This window comes from Pezoporus wallicus, unplaced genomic scaffold (genome assembly GCF_028554395.1).
Source record: "Pezoporus wallicus isolate ANWC-B61680 ecotype Strahan unplaced genomic scaffold, APGP_CSIRO_Pwel_v1 contig_5785, whole genome shotgun sequence".
Lineage (NCBI taxonomy): Eukaryota > Metazoa > Chordata > Aves > Psittaciformes > Psittacidae > Pezoporus > Pezoporus wallicus.
In genome coordinates, this window is record NW_026641150.1 from 6845840 (window position 1) to 6864962 (window position 19123).

The following is a 19123-nucleotide window of genomic DNA, read 5'->3' on the forward strand; positions in this document are numbered from 1 at the left end:
TTGAAAGTTAAATAAGCTGTTATACTTGATATACTTAATTCACTTGAAAGTTAAATAAGCTGAATAACTAAAACCAAAACCACCCAAACCCCAACAAAACAGCTAAACAAACAAGCAACAAAACCCAAACCACTTTTCTACAAACCTGTTGTAACTTCTACTTCAACAGGGAGAATGATAAACTCTGTGCTGTCTGAGGCATTTGTTTTTATTCTAATGAAGGCTGTATGATTATCTGCTTCTCTTGAAGAAAAGCTGGCTCTCATCACTCCTTTTGTTTCATATGGAGGTATTTCCTGATAAATAATCAAAGCACATCTATGAGAGAGCAATAATAATGAAAAAAGCTGCCACACACACAAAAAAATTACAATAGAAGTATTAAGAGTATTTTGCATTAAGAGCAAAACCTGCAATACCAGTAAGACATTAGCTACATGTTATTAAAATTACCATTAAATGTAGCAAGGATAGCTGTAATCACCTAATATGACGCTGATTAAAAACTGGCATATGCAAGAGGATTTTCACACCCCATTTGATTATATTTTATGTATTAAAATCATGGCAAAATACAACAGACTAAATTGACAGAATTTTTTCTTTGGTTTTTAACTGAAGATGAAAACCTCAATTTGAAATTTGGAGCTTCTTCCATTTTAAATCCAAATAAATATGGCAGAAAGTAGGAATATTTGATGAGTAGTCCTTGTATCAATAGAAGCTGTCAACTGAAACTTATTTCATTTGACAGCTTCTTTCTGTTGTGCTTTTGCTGAAGGAAACTAGACAGGGCATAATCCATATAGGGGCTGATCATATTATATACCTCTTCTGGGCTTTCTGTAGCAGAAACTTACACCAATCCATTCTGGAGGTCAAGCTGTATTTTCCATAGCACAATGACTATAGATGTATTCTTTGAAAACTGTTGAACATCAAACTAACTAGCTTCAACTGCTACTACTTGGCAAGTTCCTAAACTAAGAAACTTTCAAATTCTGTTTTCACACTCATTCACAGACCCAACATAATGCAGCCATTCATTGAAGTTTGAAAGGCTGTGGTTTGTCTCTTCCATATGTGTAACCAGGGATTCAAGGTTTGTCAGATCCCTGAAGTAACTGTGAACAGTGATTACAAAAATACTCTTACATATGCAGACTGCTTAATCCAATCATCCGAATATTTGGCATCAAAACAATTTTAGACATGTTATCACCATATTTCAAAAAATTTCTTCTACTTAGCAGCTTTTTCTAACTGCAGTGCAGCTCTTGATATAGCCAATACAATAATGTATCTGGGTGTTTCCACCTACTAGTTGCTACAGAATTCAACATTCCTCAGGAGTTCTTTTGACAACAAGGAAGGGGTTCTCTTTAGAAGCAATGCCATTTAACTAAAATGGTGTCAAAACACTAGGATCTTAATTTTTTAAAATCCATTTTAATGTTTCCTTCTAAACCTCAGCATCTGTTCACTCTTTCCACTGCATTTTTTAAATGCTCATGCTCTGTATTCATACTCACTTGTTTGCAACTTTTGTATTTAGAACTAAGATACTGCTATTCTCATGGATTTTCTCGAGAAAAGCCAGGAAGTTTTGTGATTGTCCTTCTTAGCTCACTTGGAAATATCTTGGCTTTACTTATTACAACAGATGTAACTGTCAGCGACTGAAATGATACACTTGAGCAAAAGACAAGTTTCAGAGCCCTATAACTTTAAAGTATCTCCAGTCAAAAAAAAGTGATCAAAAAAAGGAATAATTCTAATTAATGAGCAAAACAGGTTTTGTATCTAGTTAGAAATTCCCAACAGTGTGGTATAGAGCACGGAGCCAACACTTTACCTTCAAGGTGCTTCTATAATTTATTTCACTTAAAGGTATCAGTATGTGATACTTCAAAACTACATTCAGTGAAGAACACAATGAAACAGATTTAATGGGCCAGACTGAGTTCATCCAACCCACTACTCCATCTTCAGCAGCAGACATGAGAGTAAAGAGTAACTGCAGGGCATGTATGCGGAAATACTTTCCACAACAGTTTCTGGACACTCTCGATTCATGATCTATGGCCATCAGAAGGCTTACATTGTCCTGAACACTCAGGTAGGTGTGCTTATTCTACTGGGAATCATCTTATTCATTTCTAAAAAGCACAGCTCAATACACATCATTTCTTTAAATTAAAATTTTCCTTCAATTCCTAGCACAGACAACTAACAGACCCTGCTATAATTTCAATTTTTATGGAGTATTTTTAATGATAACATGACAAGAAATAAAGGTGGCAAAAAGAAAACCAAACCCCAAAACCTGAAATCATGTCAAAAAAGCCCTCCCCCAACAAGTACAATGAATGCTGCAAGACATGACTACTCACCCATAGCTTCCTTGTACCTCCTTGTTGGCCTGTTGGAAGCTCTAAATGGAGATCACCTCCACTGGAATACATTTCTACAACCTGAAGTGGATAACAGGAAAATGTCAGCGCTCAACTTCAAAGGGATCCTGTTTCAGTTATCAGGTATTATAATGTATAACGGCATGTGTTAGCAACTATTTGACCACTGGACTATCTTATTCATTCACTTCTAGCAATGAATGTACAGACATTAATTCTGCCTTTAACATAAGAATGCTTGCCAGCATTACATACTAAGGTAGTCCATAAAGACACCTTATGCTGTGCAAAACAAGCAGAAGGAAGCAAAGAGGCATGCCTGGATTAAAAGGAAAGGATCTATTTTACTTTGCTTCAGTATTTTTCTTTATTACCAGTGAAGTTTCTTTATTGTGCAAAATTACAACAGTTTCAGAAACAGAAATTTCATAGTAACTCCCCAGTTTAGCAAATTAAGAGATCTGGGAGCACAGTCTACAATTTCTAGACCAACTGACTTTCATTTATACAGAAAAACTTTTATATAACATGAAAGACTTGGCCTCAAATAGCTTCAAAGTTCAAATAGAATTTTAAGCAGTACCAAAATAAGCAAAAATTCAGTTTATTACTATAAGCATGAGAGACCATTCAATGATTTTTCTCTTAGGCTCACCTGCAAGGGTTCACTGTGAGGGTTATGTATATTTATTATAGGAGAAAAACTGCTATTTACAGGAACTCGTGCCCCAATAAACGGGCGCAATCGATAGGGGTTCGGTACTCCAATCCCAAACACCTGATTCAGAAAAAGAAACAAACTTCAGTAGCTGTAAGTAACTGCTGCAGATGTGCACCAATTTTAGCAATCTACCAAGTACTCTTTTCAATTAATTTTATGCTATATTTCTAACTGAACATTTAAACTCAGCATCATGCTAATAAACTGGCTTAGTTTGCACCTAGAGGGTATTTCTCACAGCTACTGCTTCCTTACACTGACATATTTAGAATATGGGAAGTCAAAATACCTCCCCCCCCGATACTTTGAAACACTAGATACCAGCTAAAGGTTAAAAACATGTGAAACACCCTTTAATCACACTGTTATGGAACAGACTATCCATATGGGACTATCCATTTTTGTTGTTTTCAAAACACTGTCACAGCAAGAGTCATATTCTTTCAACAAGAGGATTTCTCTCACTTTTCAGGCTCTCTCATCTGTCTAGTTTATCTTTCTGAATCTCAAGTAATTTTTTGCCAGCTTAATGAATAACATTGTCTTGGCTCTGGATCAGATGAGTAGAGACCTAAAGAATGAACTAGATCACTGCAATGAGCCACTAAAATAACACACAAACAAAAAAGTTGTTGAGAGGATTTTAAACCCTACATAATTTCATCAGTCTTGCAGTACTGCCCTACAGATATTTACACTGGTATACCTCTGTGTTACAACAAGCAGCGGGGATGGAAATGTCTTCAACCAGGCTGATAAACACCTGCCACTTCCCCCCCACTATTGTGCAGATATACTTAGATGGTTAAGCATGCCATAATGTCATTTCCAACCCAAACCATTCTATGACTCTATGATACTGCTCTGGTTGATTCACACTTTCTGAAAGAGTATCATTCTCTTACCTGATAAGTAAATACCCCATGATTAGAAGTGTTAATAAATAAAGTGTTCTCTACATTTCCCACTACTCTTGCAAGGAAAACTACATCAAATGATGTATTCCCTCCTGGAAGAATTTTCTGGGAAAAAAAAAACATAAAAGAAAGCATGCAGAAGAATAAGTAAAGACATTATTGACGACATTCCACCCTGCAGACGAACAATAGTTTTTGTGCTATAGAAGATCTCCATATGTTCATTATGGAAAGCTGAAGTTAGAAAGTCTACTGCAGATTTGGAAAAGAAAAAAGTTTCAAATAAAAATGTATAAAAAATAGAAATACTAACATGTTACAGCTTTTATCTAGTGCAGGATCATATTTAATTGTATCTTTATGTTGAATTCTGACCTTAAGAGTTCAGATTATCATGGATATATTTCAGACCGACAGTTTACAGAACACTGGAGAAAGGCAATTACCATAACACTGAAGTGAAATAGACTCCTTATAGGCAGGTTTCCTGCATTTTTTAGTGTTTACATGGCCCCTCCTGCTGAGCCACAGGCCCTGCAGACAAAACTGAAACTAGGCGACTGTATCTGACAGCAACGTGGTTACAAGTTAACCCTGCTAACACCATGCGTTTTTAAGTTCCAAGTTCCTAGTTCCTGCAACAAGATTGCAAGAGTTTTAAGTGCTTTGGAGAGACTGCTTCACAACAACAATTTTCAGAAAAAGGAAGTACGAACAGCTTGTTCCTGTATGCATACTAAGGCAATGTACACAGTCGCTTCAGCAACAATGGAGATCTGCTGTTCAACTGTCAATTACCATTTACACTTCCAGTGTAGTCAGAACCCTTATGCAATATTTCACTCCCTCTCTTCTATTAGGGTCTGCGTGGGCTTCTGTGCTCAGTTCAAATTTGCTCGGTAACTGATAGGGGATCAAGAACTGCAGCATCTTAAAACTTTTAGGTATGTAGTTATTGCAGTAAGTAGCTTATCTAAAGAGAAAAGGGAAACCAAGCTCCCATTTGAGGGAGGAAGGTAAAGCTAATTTTAATAAAGTGGAATAACTTACCCTATTTTGAAAAAATGATGCATGAAAATGTGATGTTGTAGCAGATATTGATATTAGCGTAATTGTTTCTTCTGAGCTAGGGTTATGTAGGTAAACTTTTTCCATTTTTGGCATTCCAACTGGCCTGTCAAAACAGAGAGAGAGAAGATTTTTGAAGTGTTAGAATTCCAGGAAATGGAGCACTCTGCTTTGTCCTATTAAATCAGATAGGAACATACCAGTGAACCTCACATTAAATGTTGGTTTTTTTTTTTCAAGTAGCATCTGTAAATTCTACCTTGAAGAATTACTTAGTAAACATCTTTTCCATTATTTTACTGATTACTTTTCCTGAAGGCTTACCTAATACTTTATCATCCACTGAAATGGCTCTTACCCAAAATGAAATTCTATTTTTCAGGTTTTTACTTCAGAACCAGAAAAGGCAAAGTTTTCTATTTCTGTGCTAGAACTTCTAAATAATTATCTTAAGAAAGGTTCACAAAGGAACTTAAACAGAACACACCCTAGGCAAAAGCAAAAGTCTAACCAGACTTTTTTTTCCTGATAAGACTATATAAGTAGTCTTACTCCGAACCTAGAACTTTTCAGGAATTGCATCTTGTGATCTACAGAATTAAGTATACAGACATGTGCAGCAATAAATATTTTGTTTTTTATATTGCATTTGAATCTGTATCTTAAGGAAAGAAAGAGAAGTGCCTGAGAGAAATTCTAGAATTTGTCTAAAACAGAGAAGTCAAAACAGTTGAACAGCAGCACACATTTTCAGTAACAAGACATGATAATAGTTTATTCCATACAAGCATTAGGCTTGTCCCTCTTTGCTTACAAGAGCTGAGGTGCCAATAAATAACTTCAGTTTCACCAATGATTTTTCAGTCTGGCATCTCTTCAGAATGTTTTTCATTCCTTTTAACACTTGTTAAGCATCAGCACCAAAACACCACTAAAGCGTGTAGATTATAATTCGCTCCAAATTAAATTTTGGAATCCAAAATATTTAGCTCTTAACTTTCTAGACGTATTCCATGTAGCATTCCCTTCCATGTCACCTGCTCTGAACATTGCAAGCACTGCAAAACTATTGATGACAACTGCTATCTGCAGTACCTGAAGAGATGATGACCAATAACAGGCAATTGTTCTGCCATCCTCAGTTAACTTTAATAGGCCAAATTAATAAGCACTACTGTAGTTGCACATTTCTATAGCTTGGAGGGGAAGGGGGGGAGATGTGTCTCAATAGATAGAGCAACATAAATTTACTGTAAATTAGAGGTTGCATTGAATGAGAATCTAGTGACAGTAATCAAACTATACCACAATTTAAAAAGCGACTGCAGTTAAGAGACAGGACCTGCTACTTATGAAACGTGGGCTAAACAGATAAATGGCTAAAGACCATGATATTAATTCAAAGCCACATTTATTAACCTTCAGTAAATTGTATCGTCACTCACAGGAGACTATATACGCACTCTACAACTGCTTTGCTTGCCGAGTCCTCCTAATTTCATGTCTCCATCAGCAAATACTTGTTCTTGCTCCTTCTTTCACCATCAAAAACAAATCTCATTTTTACTTCTCTAGCTTAACAAGTATTTAAGACAACCATTTTAATCATTACCTTTTAAAACATGTACAAAACACCCAGGCTAAGCCATAAAATAAAAGTACTCATATCTGTCACAAGTATACAGGGGGATATTAGTCATCATTTAGAGAAAGCGGTCATGCCTTAAACAAGTTCTCTCTGATTCTACCAGCACAACAAAAAAAAAAAACGGAAAGAAATCAAGCAGAACAGTTCCCACCAACCACAACAGCAGGAAGCGAGAGAAGATGAGGTAGATTTTTAAGCTCTGCATTACATGTGAGCAAACTACATGATTAGTGTATCGCCTGTGGTCTCTACAGAGAACCAGTTCTGTACCGAAAGCCTAAGATCAGAGTTGATGGAAGTGACGCTTTTCTGCTGCATAATGTATGAAACATCACAAAGCCAAGAACCCCATGTTGAATGACTCTGTAATAGTGAAGTGCCAGACTGTTGCTGTCAGAAAGGCAGTTTGGAAGTAAAACTCCATACCAGGAAATGTTTCAAATACTAAGAGTCTCTTACAGCCCTCATGGGTTCCTGGTATGGAAAAGAAGGAAATACAAGACAATATATTTGAGAGGCTAAAGCCTATAAAAACAACTAGTAGGGAACCAGCAGATACAACAGCTCACTAACTTCAGGTTCCACACTAAAACACCACAGTATGATTACAGGTGATAAAGGCAGAAGTCAGTAAAAAGGAATTCTGTTGCTAGGACTATGTTTCATTTTACTATTTTGTTGACCATTCTGATTTTGAAACAATTAAACCAGTATTATGTTTTCCTCAGATACAGCTTTCCTTATATGGTTTAAGCTTGATGTTAGCCAAATCTACAGAAGTAGGACAAACCTCACTTGTTCTTTCTGCCACCAGACATGGTAAAATCCAGGTAAAACAGTGCGGACCAGACACCCTTACGAACCTACATCCCACGCAATAATCACATACAGGATGCTTCTCCAGGCTGTGGATTATCAAGCCGCAATGATCTGCACAAGCATAGTGTTATGTGGTGCCAAATTTTACAGCAGAATTTCCTGGAGCACTCACAGTTAGCACTTTTCATTGCAAGAAACTGGAACAGACACACACCTCCAGGCAAATATGAACTGTCAAAGCATGTAAGATTTTGCTCCTGATCTTTTTGTCCCTGCATAATATTAGGTCCACCTACGCTGATAAAATCCAAGATACCACAACCTAAATGAGAAGATGGTAATTAACAAGGGTGAGGTGCCTGTTCAAATGGGTAAAAAAGCCTGCATTAATGTTCTTTACTGCTGCAACTCAAGTCTTTCTAAAGTCTTGAGTTAGTATCTGCAGTGTACTGTCAGCATGTCCTTGTCATAGAATTCATTGCTGCTTTAGGGATTGAGAGATAGACTCTTAACACAGGAAACCAGTGTCTGCATATAGGGACCTCCATAAAATGCTCACTTAATTTATGAAAACTGATACAAATCTATTACTGAAAAGCAAGAGATATAAATTCAGCAGATAAATTCTTCCTCTTCCATCTCCTATTCTTTCTAATGAAACTGAAGAGACAACTGAAGTCAACCAAAAGCTTCTCACTTAGATTTTGTTATCCTGGGAACATAGATAAACATACTCAAGATTCATTTCAGATAAAACTCCTAATGAATTTGAGAGCTTAACAAATATGTCTTCCCTTAAGTATCTTCTTTTAGAATCTTCAGCAGCTGCTGAAACAATTGTAAGATCAGTTGTCGAACAGCATAAAAGTTTCACATGGGTTAAACCAGTATCCAGGGTCAGACAGGAGAGAAAAGCAGATACCTAGAAGGCAAAAGGGTAATGTGAAAAGCATACTAAGTCAGGTGCCCAGAAAATTCTCCCAGCCTCTAAATACATGCAGCTTGAGAACTTCCTGAACCAATACAGATACTTCTCCAGTCAGAAGATCAGAGGGAGTCAGTCAAAATAAGAATTTGGGTGTCGACTTGTAGTGTATCCAGCTACTTCTAATGAAGTGAAATGAGCTGGTCTTGCAAGGTTCCCTCTCTAGAGACTGAAAGGGAATGCCTTTTCTACCCCATTCTGAAGAAAATGCTAGTTCCTGCACTAGAGAATTAGTGACTAGAGCATTCTTCCTGTTTCACATGAGCATTGTATGCATCACTGGTTGAGCGACATAGACAAGTTACTCTAACTTCAATTAAAGAAGCAACTGAATCATCTAAGTTTGAGAATTTAAATGCATCTTCAACTTGGAAAAGCAAAAGAAAATAGAAAGGGTTTGTTTTCCTACATGTACTAGCCTCTAAACCAATTGTTTCCCAGCTTCCAGACTTCACTGGCTTTTAACAAACCAATAAAGTTCTTTTAACAGCGCAAATGCCCCATTTTAAGTTAGGAATCTAACTTCGATTACATACAACAAATCGTACCTCTTCCAAACACAGTTAGCAAAACCCCATCTACAAAACACTATTAATAGAGTCTTATCCAATCATGTCATCAACTGTGATTTGAATGAAGAGTGTAATAAACTATTATTTCCTTTGCCAGCATTTTGCAGTCTATCATGCTATGCTAACAAAACCAGAGGTAGAATCTGGACTAAAATGTCAATTCACTGTCAACAGTTTCTTACATTTAACAAGCTCCAATGGAAGCAAAAACTTGATTTGGTAACATTTTTTAAAAATTCCAACCACTCTCACACATTAGATGTGTATCAACTGTAGTGTGCAAACCTTTGGCACATTTTAGATACCTCAGAGGTCCTTTCACCATTTGTTAATGTAATTGTTTGAAATCTAACAACCCTAGTGAACTGGATGAACTCTCTAGTTGCTAAAATTCTCCACTACTTACTGGTAAGAGATCAGAGTTCCTGAAGAAAGTAAGTTAACATACGTTTAGGATAATTAGCTAAACTTATCCTAACATTACGTTACTTCAAGTAACATAGTTCTTGCACAGTTCTGAAGACCTGCAAGAAGGTCACAAATATTTGAGCATTTCCAAGAAACTGCTTTCAAGGCCTACTCAAGCCTCCATAGAACATCCTGCCAAATACTAGAGCTCACAAACAAGTACGAAAACATTATAAAAATCCCGAGAAAAACATCGCAAAGGAAATACAAAGTGAGACTGTTTATCAACAGAAAAGTGAGAGATTTTCAGAATACTGTCCTACCAATGAGAAAACTTTGCAGAATGGGACCTTGCTCAAATTGAGTCAGGCAAGAAGCTCTGTTCACCACAGAAACATGGACCAAGGATTAAAATATCACTTTTGCTAAAAGTGTAATTTCATACATTGCCAATCACTTCTATGAAGCAGGGGTAAGATGACAACTTCATCTTTAAAAGAATTCCACATTTCTAAATTTTTACAGTAAGCAGTCCTAGCTTATATTATGTTAGTAATCTAAAATACACAACACCCAAGTGCTCCATTACCAAAAGTTACTTCTACAAAATATTTATTGCAAAGAATTCATGGGTTTACTTTTGATATAGTCAGAGTTGAATTATCACAGATGAAGGCAATGTATCCAGATCTATGAAGATTCAAGGTCTCCCACAAAGCAGGTACAAGAACTGAATATAAACTGCCTTGCAACAGTATTCTTTAGTCTACACCCAGATGGGACACCTGCAAGAGCCCGAATGTGAAGACTTGCCTCAAACACAGGAAGCCATATAGGTAATGACTGTTCTGCCAAAATAGCCACAGAGCAGCCAACTCCCAAAGCTATGGAAGACAACATAACGGCTGTTTATGTGTTAAGACCACTTCATTTATTTCATTCCCATTTTATAGCAAAATAGAGTAACAGATTAGAAGAGATTACAAGGAACAGAAAGCAAGTAAGAATAAAGGGAGTCAGTTGTGGAGCTGGTTTTGAGCGGAGGGCTTTACGCATGTTCATTTCCTTTAAAGCCCCAAATCACTGATAGCCAACATGTGGCAGAATTCCCTCCAGGGAAAGACTGGTGCTGCTTCAGAAACAGAATCAAGCAGCTTTCATATTAAATAACCAAATGAGTATTCCACTTACTCCAAGCAGCCCCCTGGAGCAGTGATACGGGAGAACCTGCCTCTATTCCACCTCATTCCCAGAGGCTTAATGTATACAGAGAACATTTGGGATCTCATCAAGTGAGCTAAAGATTTACATATCCTAACATACAGCATACATTTCCTTTGATAAACATGAAATTACCTGGCCTGCCTTCAAAGTGGTAGAATATGGTAGCATTTCTTTTATATTAAAACAGCATTTAAAAAAAAAAAAAAACACCAACTACAAACTAGGAGTATAGGGCCACTGTAATCTCATCTCCAGCTGGAACACAGGAAGTATGTCTACAGAATCTATTTATCAACTTAATTCTGATTTTGATTTTTGGAAATCCACAGATAAAGTAACTTTTAGTATTATTCCTGCTCAAGTTGGCATGTTTTTGAAACATCTGATTAAACCCACACATTTAGCAGACCAGAAATGTCACTGGAAGAATGGGTTAGCTTACAAATGAAATGAAATATTGCAACTTTCTTTAGCCTAGGAATGAGACATGCATAAACATGAACTTTGAACAAGCTTGCTCTGATAATTTTTGCAAGCTACCTATTAGCAAAACACCATTTAGGTGCAATATTTATTCAGAAACTAAATATGCATTTTATGCTTTCCTAAAATCCATTATTAACAAAGAAAGAAGAAACAGAATTTGAATGTGAAAACCCTGCCTATTTTAAAAGGCAAAAGAGCTGAAAACTTAAATCTGCATCATTTAACTTCCAAGGTGCTTGGCACCTACAGTTTGCTCCCACCATAAGGTTGAGTTACTCAGCATTTCTCGGAGTTGGTTCATTTTTAATTAAATGCCAAAGTACAGATTTTAAACTGAACTTTAGGGCTTCATATCTAGACCTTTTCTAAAACTGTTTTTGACATCTTACGGAAGTTTTAATAAATCAGAATATGATCTCTGCTCAAGATTATAACCTAAAGTATAACAGATACATTAATTAGCATCTACTGTCAGAAAAAAATAAACATAACGAACCAGGATCTTACATACAGGCTTCCTGTTTTAGTGGATAAAAGGCATCAATCCCCCAGCACACTTTTGCTTTTATTGCACAGAACCCTTCCCAAAATAATCTGCACTACTTTAGCAATGTAGTAGATCTACACCCTCTTTTCAATGCTTTCAGCTCTGACAAGCACAGTTTATATAAAAAGTCAAAATATAATGAAGAACAGCTTGAAGTATTTATGATAGTGTCTGGGATCTATATTTAGCAAGAAAATTAAAAAAAAAAAAAAGCATCTTTGGAAGCCCACAAAGCAAAGAAGCACATGCAGCTTTCTTCAGATTAACACACAAACTAAGGATGACAGCAAAGCAATGTATTTCACAGCACATCAACAAAACACTTTATTAACGGTAGAAAAAGGCATATAAAATACATTTCATGTGTCAAATTCTGCGATTACCACAAACTGAAAACCTTTACAATTTAAAATTACTTAAAACCAAATCAATACGTAAGTTTACAGTAAATCTAAAAAAGAGCAAACTGCTTTACAAGTTTGAGTTTTTACTGCACTCACCAGTGTAATTTGTAATCTACAACCTTGCAGCAACCAGCTGCAAGGTGAAGCATGGAGGTGGGTTCTTGGAGGCTGTACTCCTCGAGGCTGTGGTTTCACAAGCCTACATTACTTCTCTAATTACTGCAGATCCACTGACAAAGTTTTTTTGCCACTGTCCTGGCTACCTTACTACCAAAGCAGTAGTAAAATGGACATGCTAGAGTAGATGCTCTCTGACATGGGTTATGTACAAGCAGAAAGGTAATGTTACCTCACTACATTAAGTTCTACACTTATAACACTTTCCACTATGCAGAGCAGCTGTACAGGTAATTAAAGTAAGTACAAGTACTTACACTACCAAAAGCATGGCAATTTACAAGTCGCTACATGACGTTTAAGACTGAGTACACCAGCTCTCTGCAAGGAGTAGGTCAACTACACTTACAGATAATCTATCACTGCAATTTGTGTATACAGCCTTCTCTGTCAGGTTAAATGTTCTTGAGATTTTTTTTCTATTTGTCTAACCAAAGAGATCAAAAGGCTTCAACTTACTGTTCATGGAAATCCAGCATCGGTGGCTCAAACCGGAGAGGTCGGCAATTTCCCCGATATAGGGATACACTGCAAGGAAAATTAAAATGCTGTAACAGATACTGTTAAATTACACATTTTTGCCCCCTTCCTATCTCAAATTGCCCTTTTTCAGTAAAACATTAATACTAATAACAGAACAACTAATTCAAAAGAAGAAACAGCCTGACAAACTTGTCCAGTCAGAATATCTTAATTTTACCAGCCACTTACATGATTACGTGATGTCTCCAAGAAAGATTATACAAGAGTACCTATCTTGGAAATGGACATAACTGAAGTGTTAAGTTTTCCTCTATACAGTAAGGGCTAAGTGAAACAGTAAGCTAAATAGAGTAATATCATCTTTCATAGCAATATCCAAACATCATCTTCAACGAGTAACAGTAATTTACATGCACATCAAGCTACATCTATACTAGTACATAATCCTGGATCCATCTGATGGTACTGAGGCCATGGGAGAAAACAACCCATGTCTATACTATTAGAAACAATCTCCAGAAGACAGCCACTTCTTTAGCAACATTCCTTAGCTTTGCCTATACTAACCTCCCACTGCAAGCATTCTAGGAGAATGTTAGTTGATGAAGACTAAAATACCACAATCCAGCAGTGAAGGCAGCAAAGAGTCTGGAAACATCTTCTGCTATTGCTTGGTTTACCAGTTCAGTTACATAGAGCACAATCAATAACCCACGGTGTAAGTTACAAAAAAAAGTACAAAGCAGTCTCATTGACTGAAACATTTTCTTATTCAGAATGATGTGATCACACTTAAGTATCTCTGTAATTCAGTAACACTTTATTTTGGGCTGAGTAGAAATCATATCCTTGCAACGAAACATAAAACAGGGAGTCAATAACATGAAAGAAATAAACAGGAAAGGCTAAAGAATGGCTCAAGACCAATGGCTTTCTTTTTTTCCTTAAATGCTTTTGTATAGCATATTTGTTTTAGACCTTTGTTTTCTGACTCTATTAAATCCTAGACGCCCAAAGACAGAGCCAGCAGCCACATGTTCCAGGCAAGCAAAGCTGCTTTACAAATCCAGCCAGGGCAGCAGAACGACCCAGTTCTGTCTCAACAGAGGGAGAAACCACGTGACGGAAGATCCCCTCAGACCGTCTTAAAAATCTGAACATGCACAAGTCCATGGGTCCTGATGAGATCCATCCGCGGGTCCTGAAGGAGCTGGCAAATGAAGTTGCAAAGCCGCTGGCCATCATATTTGAGAAATCATGGCAGTCAGGTGAAGTTCCCGATGGCTGGAAAAAGGGAAATATAACCCCCATTTTCAAGAAGGGGAAAATGGATGACCCGGGGAATTACAGACCAGTCAGTCTCACCTCTGTGCCTGGCAAAATCTTGGAGCAGATTCTCCTGGATGGCATGCTAAGGCACATGAAAATCAACAAGGTGCTTGGTGACAGCCAGCATGGCTTCACTAAGGGGAAATCCTGCTTGACCAATTTGGTGGCCTTATGTGATGGGGCTACAGAACTGATGGACAGGGGTAGAGCAGTTGATGTCATCTACCTGGACTTGTGCAAAGCATCTGACACTGTCCCACACGACATCCTTGTCTCTAAATTGGAGAGACATCAATTTGATGGATGGACCACTTGGTCGATAAAGAACTGGCTGGATGGCCGCACACAAAGAGTTGTGGTCAATGGCTCAATGTCCGGCTGGAGACCAGTAACGAGTGGCGACCCTCAGGGATCGGTGTTGGGACCGGTCTTGTTCAACATCTTTGTCGCTGACATGGACAGTGGGATTGAGTGCGCCCTCAGCAAGTTTGCCGATGACACCAAGCTGCATGGTTCGGTTGATACGCTGGAGGAAAGGAATGCCATCCAGAGGGACCTCGACACACTTGTGAGGTGGGCTGATGCCAACCTCATGAGGTTTAACCATAGCAGCCTTCCAGTATCTGAAGGGGGCCTATAGGGATGCTGGAGAGGGACTCTTCATTAGAGACTGTAGTGACAGGACAAGGGGTAACGGGTTCAAACTTAAACAGGGGAAGTTTAGGTTGGATATAAGAAGGAAATTCTTTCCTGTTAGGGTGGTGAGGCACGGGAATGGGTTGCCCAGGAAGGCTGTGAATGCTCCAACCCTGGCAGTGTTCAAGGCCAGGTTGGACGAGGCCTTGGGTGATATGATTTAGCATAAGGTGTCCCTGCCCATGGCAGGGGGGTTTGAACTAGATGATCTTAAGGTCCTTTCCAACCCCAACTATTCTACGATTCTATGATTCTATGAAAATAAGTTGGTAATAAGTCTTCAAAGTGATCATCTCATATGTCAAAGTTTATGGTCCAGTTTTGAATGCCTTTTTAAATAGAAAAGGACAAAAAGCTCACATACCTCCATTGTCAAGGTAACACTAAACAGAAACAACCCTACTTTGATAATGATTTTTAAATAGCTTTGTCAATTCCTTCCCAATTTAAAAACTCTGAACAATGAGCCAGAGCCTCTTTTCTATTGGTAATGATTGGTAAAAGGGCATATTACTGATAGAAAAGTTATCAGAAATATTTACAATATCTCCAAAAGTGATAATGAAGTTCCTTATTTCAAATAGAGTCAACAGTAACTTGACCCAACTTGAACAATCAAGACTTACACAATTCTCCATGTATGTGAAAAGTTCAAGCAACATTTTTTTCAGCTATATTATCCTGGATAGCCTTTTAGGCAATACAGGATTTTTAAATGGATGGGGTTGGTAAAGCAGTTATATCATAATGAATTCCACCTGCTATTATAAAAGCAACAACTGTAATAAGGTTCAAATGGGAACAAGCAATATTGGAATTCCCAAACTTTGCTTACAGAAAGGCTGAACATGAGTCAACTTGCAGCAGACTTTCAAATGATGATAATGTCTGCTCTGCTGGGCACTTACTCACTGAAGGCTGGATACACCCTTGGGTAGGGCAAGTTTACAGCATAATGACATTTAAGTTAATTACTATTGTGTGCATGTAGAGCTATGGCTCTTTCCTTACCCCTCCAAGTTGTCTAACTTTCAAAGTCAAGAACAACGTGAAAAGGAAAAGATGCATTTGAACTGAGAAGGGACTACTGACATCTGCAACAAGCTCCAGCAGACCAAGAACAGGCCAGAAGTCATCTGGACCTGTGAAGTTTCAGGAATGACTAGTTCCTGGCAAGGATTTAAGATAGTCCCAGCACTTTCTCCCTTCAGTGAGAATTCTGATTAAGAAAACAAAACAAACCAACAAAAACAACTCAAGAGTGAATTACAAACAGTCCCTGACATGATCATTACCCTCACCATACCATCCAGTCATCCAAGTTAGAGGGTATCTACCTCAACTATTAACTACTGTACTGCTATCACCCAGAAGCAAACTACTACCAGATGCAATTCACTGAAGTGCAACTTCATGTTTCAATGAGGTTAGGCACAGATGCAGTTATAAGGATGGTCAAAATACCAATGCCTGGAAAGACTTTAGGTGATACTGATGTCCATCTGTGCCAAGACACAATTTTCTTCTAAGGACATTCTGCAGCATTTCTATAATGTCTTGCTGTTTATTACAAAGTACTCACAGGCACTCATAATTTTAAATAAGCCATGCACATCTCTACATTTGAGATGAAGAAAATCCTTGTAAAATCTAGTATTTAAAGATATCTGCAAAGTTGGGCAGTAACTGTTCCTCTGTATCCTCGTTTTACTTTTCTAGCTGTTCTGGGATTTCTGGAGGAGGTCTGTGCTTTGTGAAATCTTATCTATACCACCTTTAATTGCTACTGTGGAAAATTCAAATCTAAGCATTGCCCTACATGTATTTTTCCCACATTACTAGTTGTTTAAAGGGGTTTATTTCCTCTCCTGTGCCATAAGTCCTCAAGAAATAAAGACAACAGCATTAAACTGTCAAACAAACTGTCAATAAATAAAAAGAGTTTATTTAGCAACAAAAACTCTTAGAAAGCCACCACTATGTTATTTCCATTGCCACAAAGTAAACCAAAAGTGTGCCTAAAAATAACCACGTGAACTTTTAAAATGACAAATAGGCAAATACTTCACAGTGGGTACTTTTTGTGTCAGAATGTCCTTGAAAGTCACTTCAAAGACAGATCATTTTTGCCTAAGAAAAAGTAAGTAACCAATCATATTTCCCCAAATACATGCATGATTTGTTAATATTTAAAAATAAGGCTGAGCTGCATACATGAGAAAACATTTAAATTTTTAAAGTCCGAATTATTTTAGAAATATGGGTATTAAACACAGCCTCAGTGAGAAAGTGAACTCCCACAAAACATTTGACGTTTTTGGTATCTAGCAGTAGCCACTGCTGTAATTGCAGATGAATGAAACAACTAGCAACAAAGGTTTTTCATAAACTACACCCAGCTAGTGGTTGGCTCAGTTATGCCAACATTAAGCCTGTATCAAGAAAAACATACTCATGATATCAAACACTAAACTTCAAAGCTAACACTTCCTGAGGGGGCTGTCTGGGGAAAGGGTGGGGAAAGAACAGGGTGAAGCTTGAATTGATGCACTATAACCTGACCATGGGCAAGAACAAAACAAATTAATTTGCTAGTTAATTTCTCTCCTTCCAATTAGTGCTAAAAAGCAGACCAAAGAACTGAATAAATTTTCTAGATAGGGAAGAAATACCTGCAAGCTATACCACGTAGGAGATATTGCAATTTCCAATAAGGACAATGAAATACAAATATAGAGAAGCAGTGGACCAGAAACCTAGGGGTTTTGGCAACACCTTTGAAAAAAAGCAACCCAAAAAAAACCCAAAAAACAAAAACACCTAACAAAACCACCTAGAACAATACTTGAAAGATCCATACAAAACCAATACCAGAGATAGACAGCAAATCAGGTATGTACTTTGCAACAGGGCATCTTGTGATACACACCTTTATTGTATTGCAACTGAACCCCAAGTAGGCTAGCGCTCTTAAGCGCAATGGACTATTTATCCTTGGCAAGCCTGGAGATATTTCAAATCTGTAAACTGTTTTATTAGAACACAGGAAGAAATCATCTTAGATGAGAAATGAAAATGAAAAAATCCAGGAAGCATATCTAACCCATGGCCTCAGTCTCATTCTCAAGGACTGTCAAAGTCAGTTGTTTCCTGGGAGACAAAATTTGCACATAATCCCTAGGTCCCAATAAAGATATTTTCCTGCTACTGAGACTCAATGACTGAAACAATATACTATTCTGTTTAAGCTATCTCCAGGAAGTTTGACTTTACCCAAGACATAAAATACAGTGATCATGGTTTTCAGAAGTTCAACTGCCATTCCTATATTCATGTTCTTATACTTGCAATCTGACTGCAAGTATCAGTCAGATTCTATGTACCACATAGCTACAGCTGTTTAAGCTCCTATTCACAGCTGTGTCCCCTACCATTCTGCAATCCTCTAGCAGGTCTGGAAGAAGGAAACAAATACCCACAGCACTACAGCTCCAGTTTACAATCCACGTACAAACCCATCATCACTGGCAGGGTAAAATAAGTCATTGGACCACAAACTGCAGCAGCTGAGCCACAGGCGCACATACCCACTTTCTCTGTCACAGGAAAAGAGAATCTTTGGCAGGAAGGGCAAGTAAAAAACAACTGGGGTAACTAGCTTCTTAAATGACTCATGTTGTTTGTGAGTTACAAGTGACCAGAAGTCAACCATGACAAGGAAGAGAATACAACAATCACTTAGTTTAAGCTACTTGGCTTACAAAAATGGAAGTTTAGGTACTTAATATTAGTTACACTGTTCTATAACCTATTTTATTTGTTTATGCTCTTCTGAAAGCGTTAAGGATCATCTTATTTATCTTTCAACATACAAGAGAAGTTCAGTAATGATATTTAAGAGCTTCTTTTACTGCTGTGCAAAGTCTGAGTGCAGGGTTTCACACAAGCAGTCCAAGATAGCAAAATGGAGAAAATCCCCTAGTAAACTAATTATTTAAAGTATATAATTTTAATTTGATCTTTAAAAACCATCTGTTCTTTAACCTTGACCAAGATGTTATGATGCATATGATTGCAGCAACCAGGAAAACTAAATTCACATAACTCTAAATGCATGGTAACTTTACATGCGGTAATTCATTATCCTATCACAGTACAGTTACACACATGGAGGTGTATATATAGCATGTGTAACTGCTTAATAGGGAAACTAGTACTAATACAT

At 37.5% G+C, this 19123-nt stretch overlaps 1 protein-coding gene across 1 annotated transcript in view; it reads right to left on the bottom strand.

Moving 5' to 3' along the window:
• Nucleotides 1–19123, bottom strand: part of TMEM131 (transmembrane protein 131) — a 100047-nt gene that overhangs the window by 44707 nt on the left and 36217 nt on the right. The window contains exons 4-9 of the mRNA XM_057422199.1: nucleotides 12850–12918; nucleotides 5103–5226; nucleotides 4041–4157; nucleotides 3070–3192; nucleotides 2394–2474; nucleotides 146–296 (exon numbers count right to left, since the gene is read on the bottom strand). Coding sequence (XP_057278182.1) covers nucleotides 146–296; nucleotides 2394–2474; nucleotides 3070–3192; nucleotides 4041–4157; nucleotides 5103–5226; nucleotides 12850–12918 — 665 coding nt within the window. The remainder of the gene's footprint in view (nucleotides 1–145; nucleotides 297–2393; nucleotides 2475–3069; nucleotides 3193–4040; nucleotides 4158–5102; nucleotides 5227–12849; nucleotides 12919–19123) is intronic.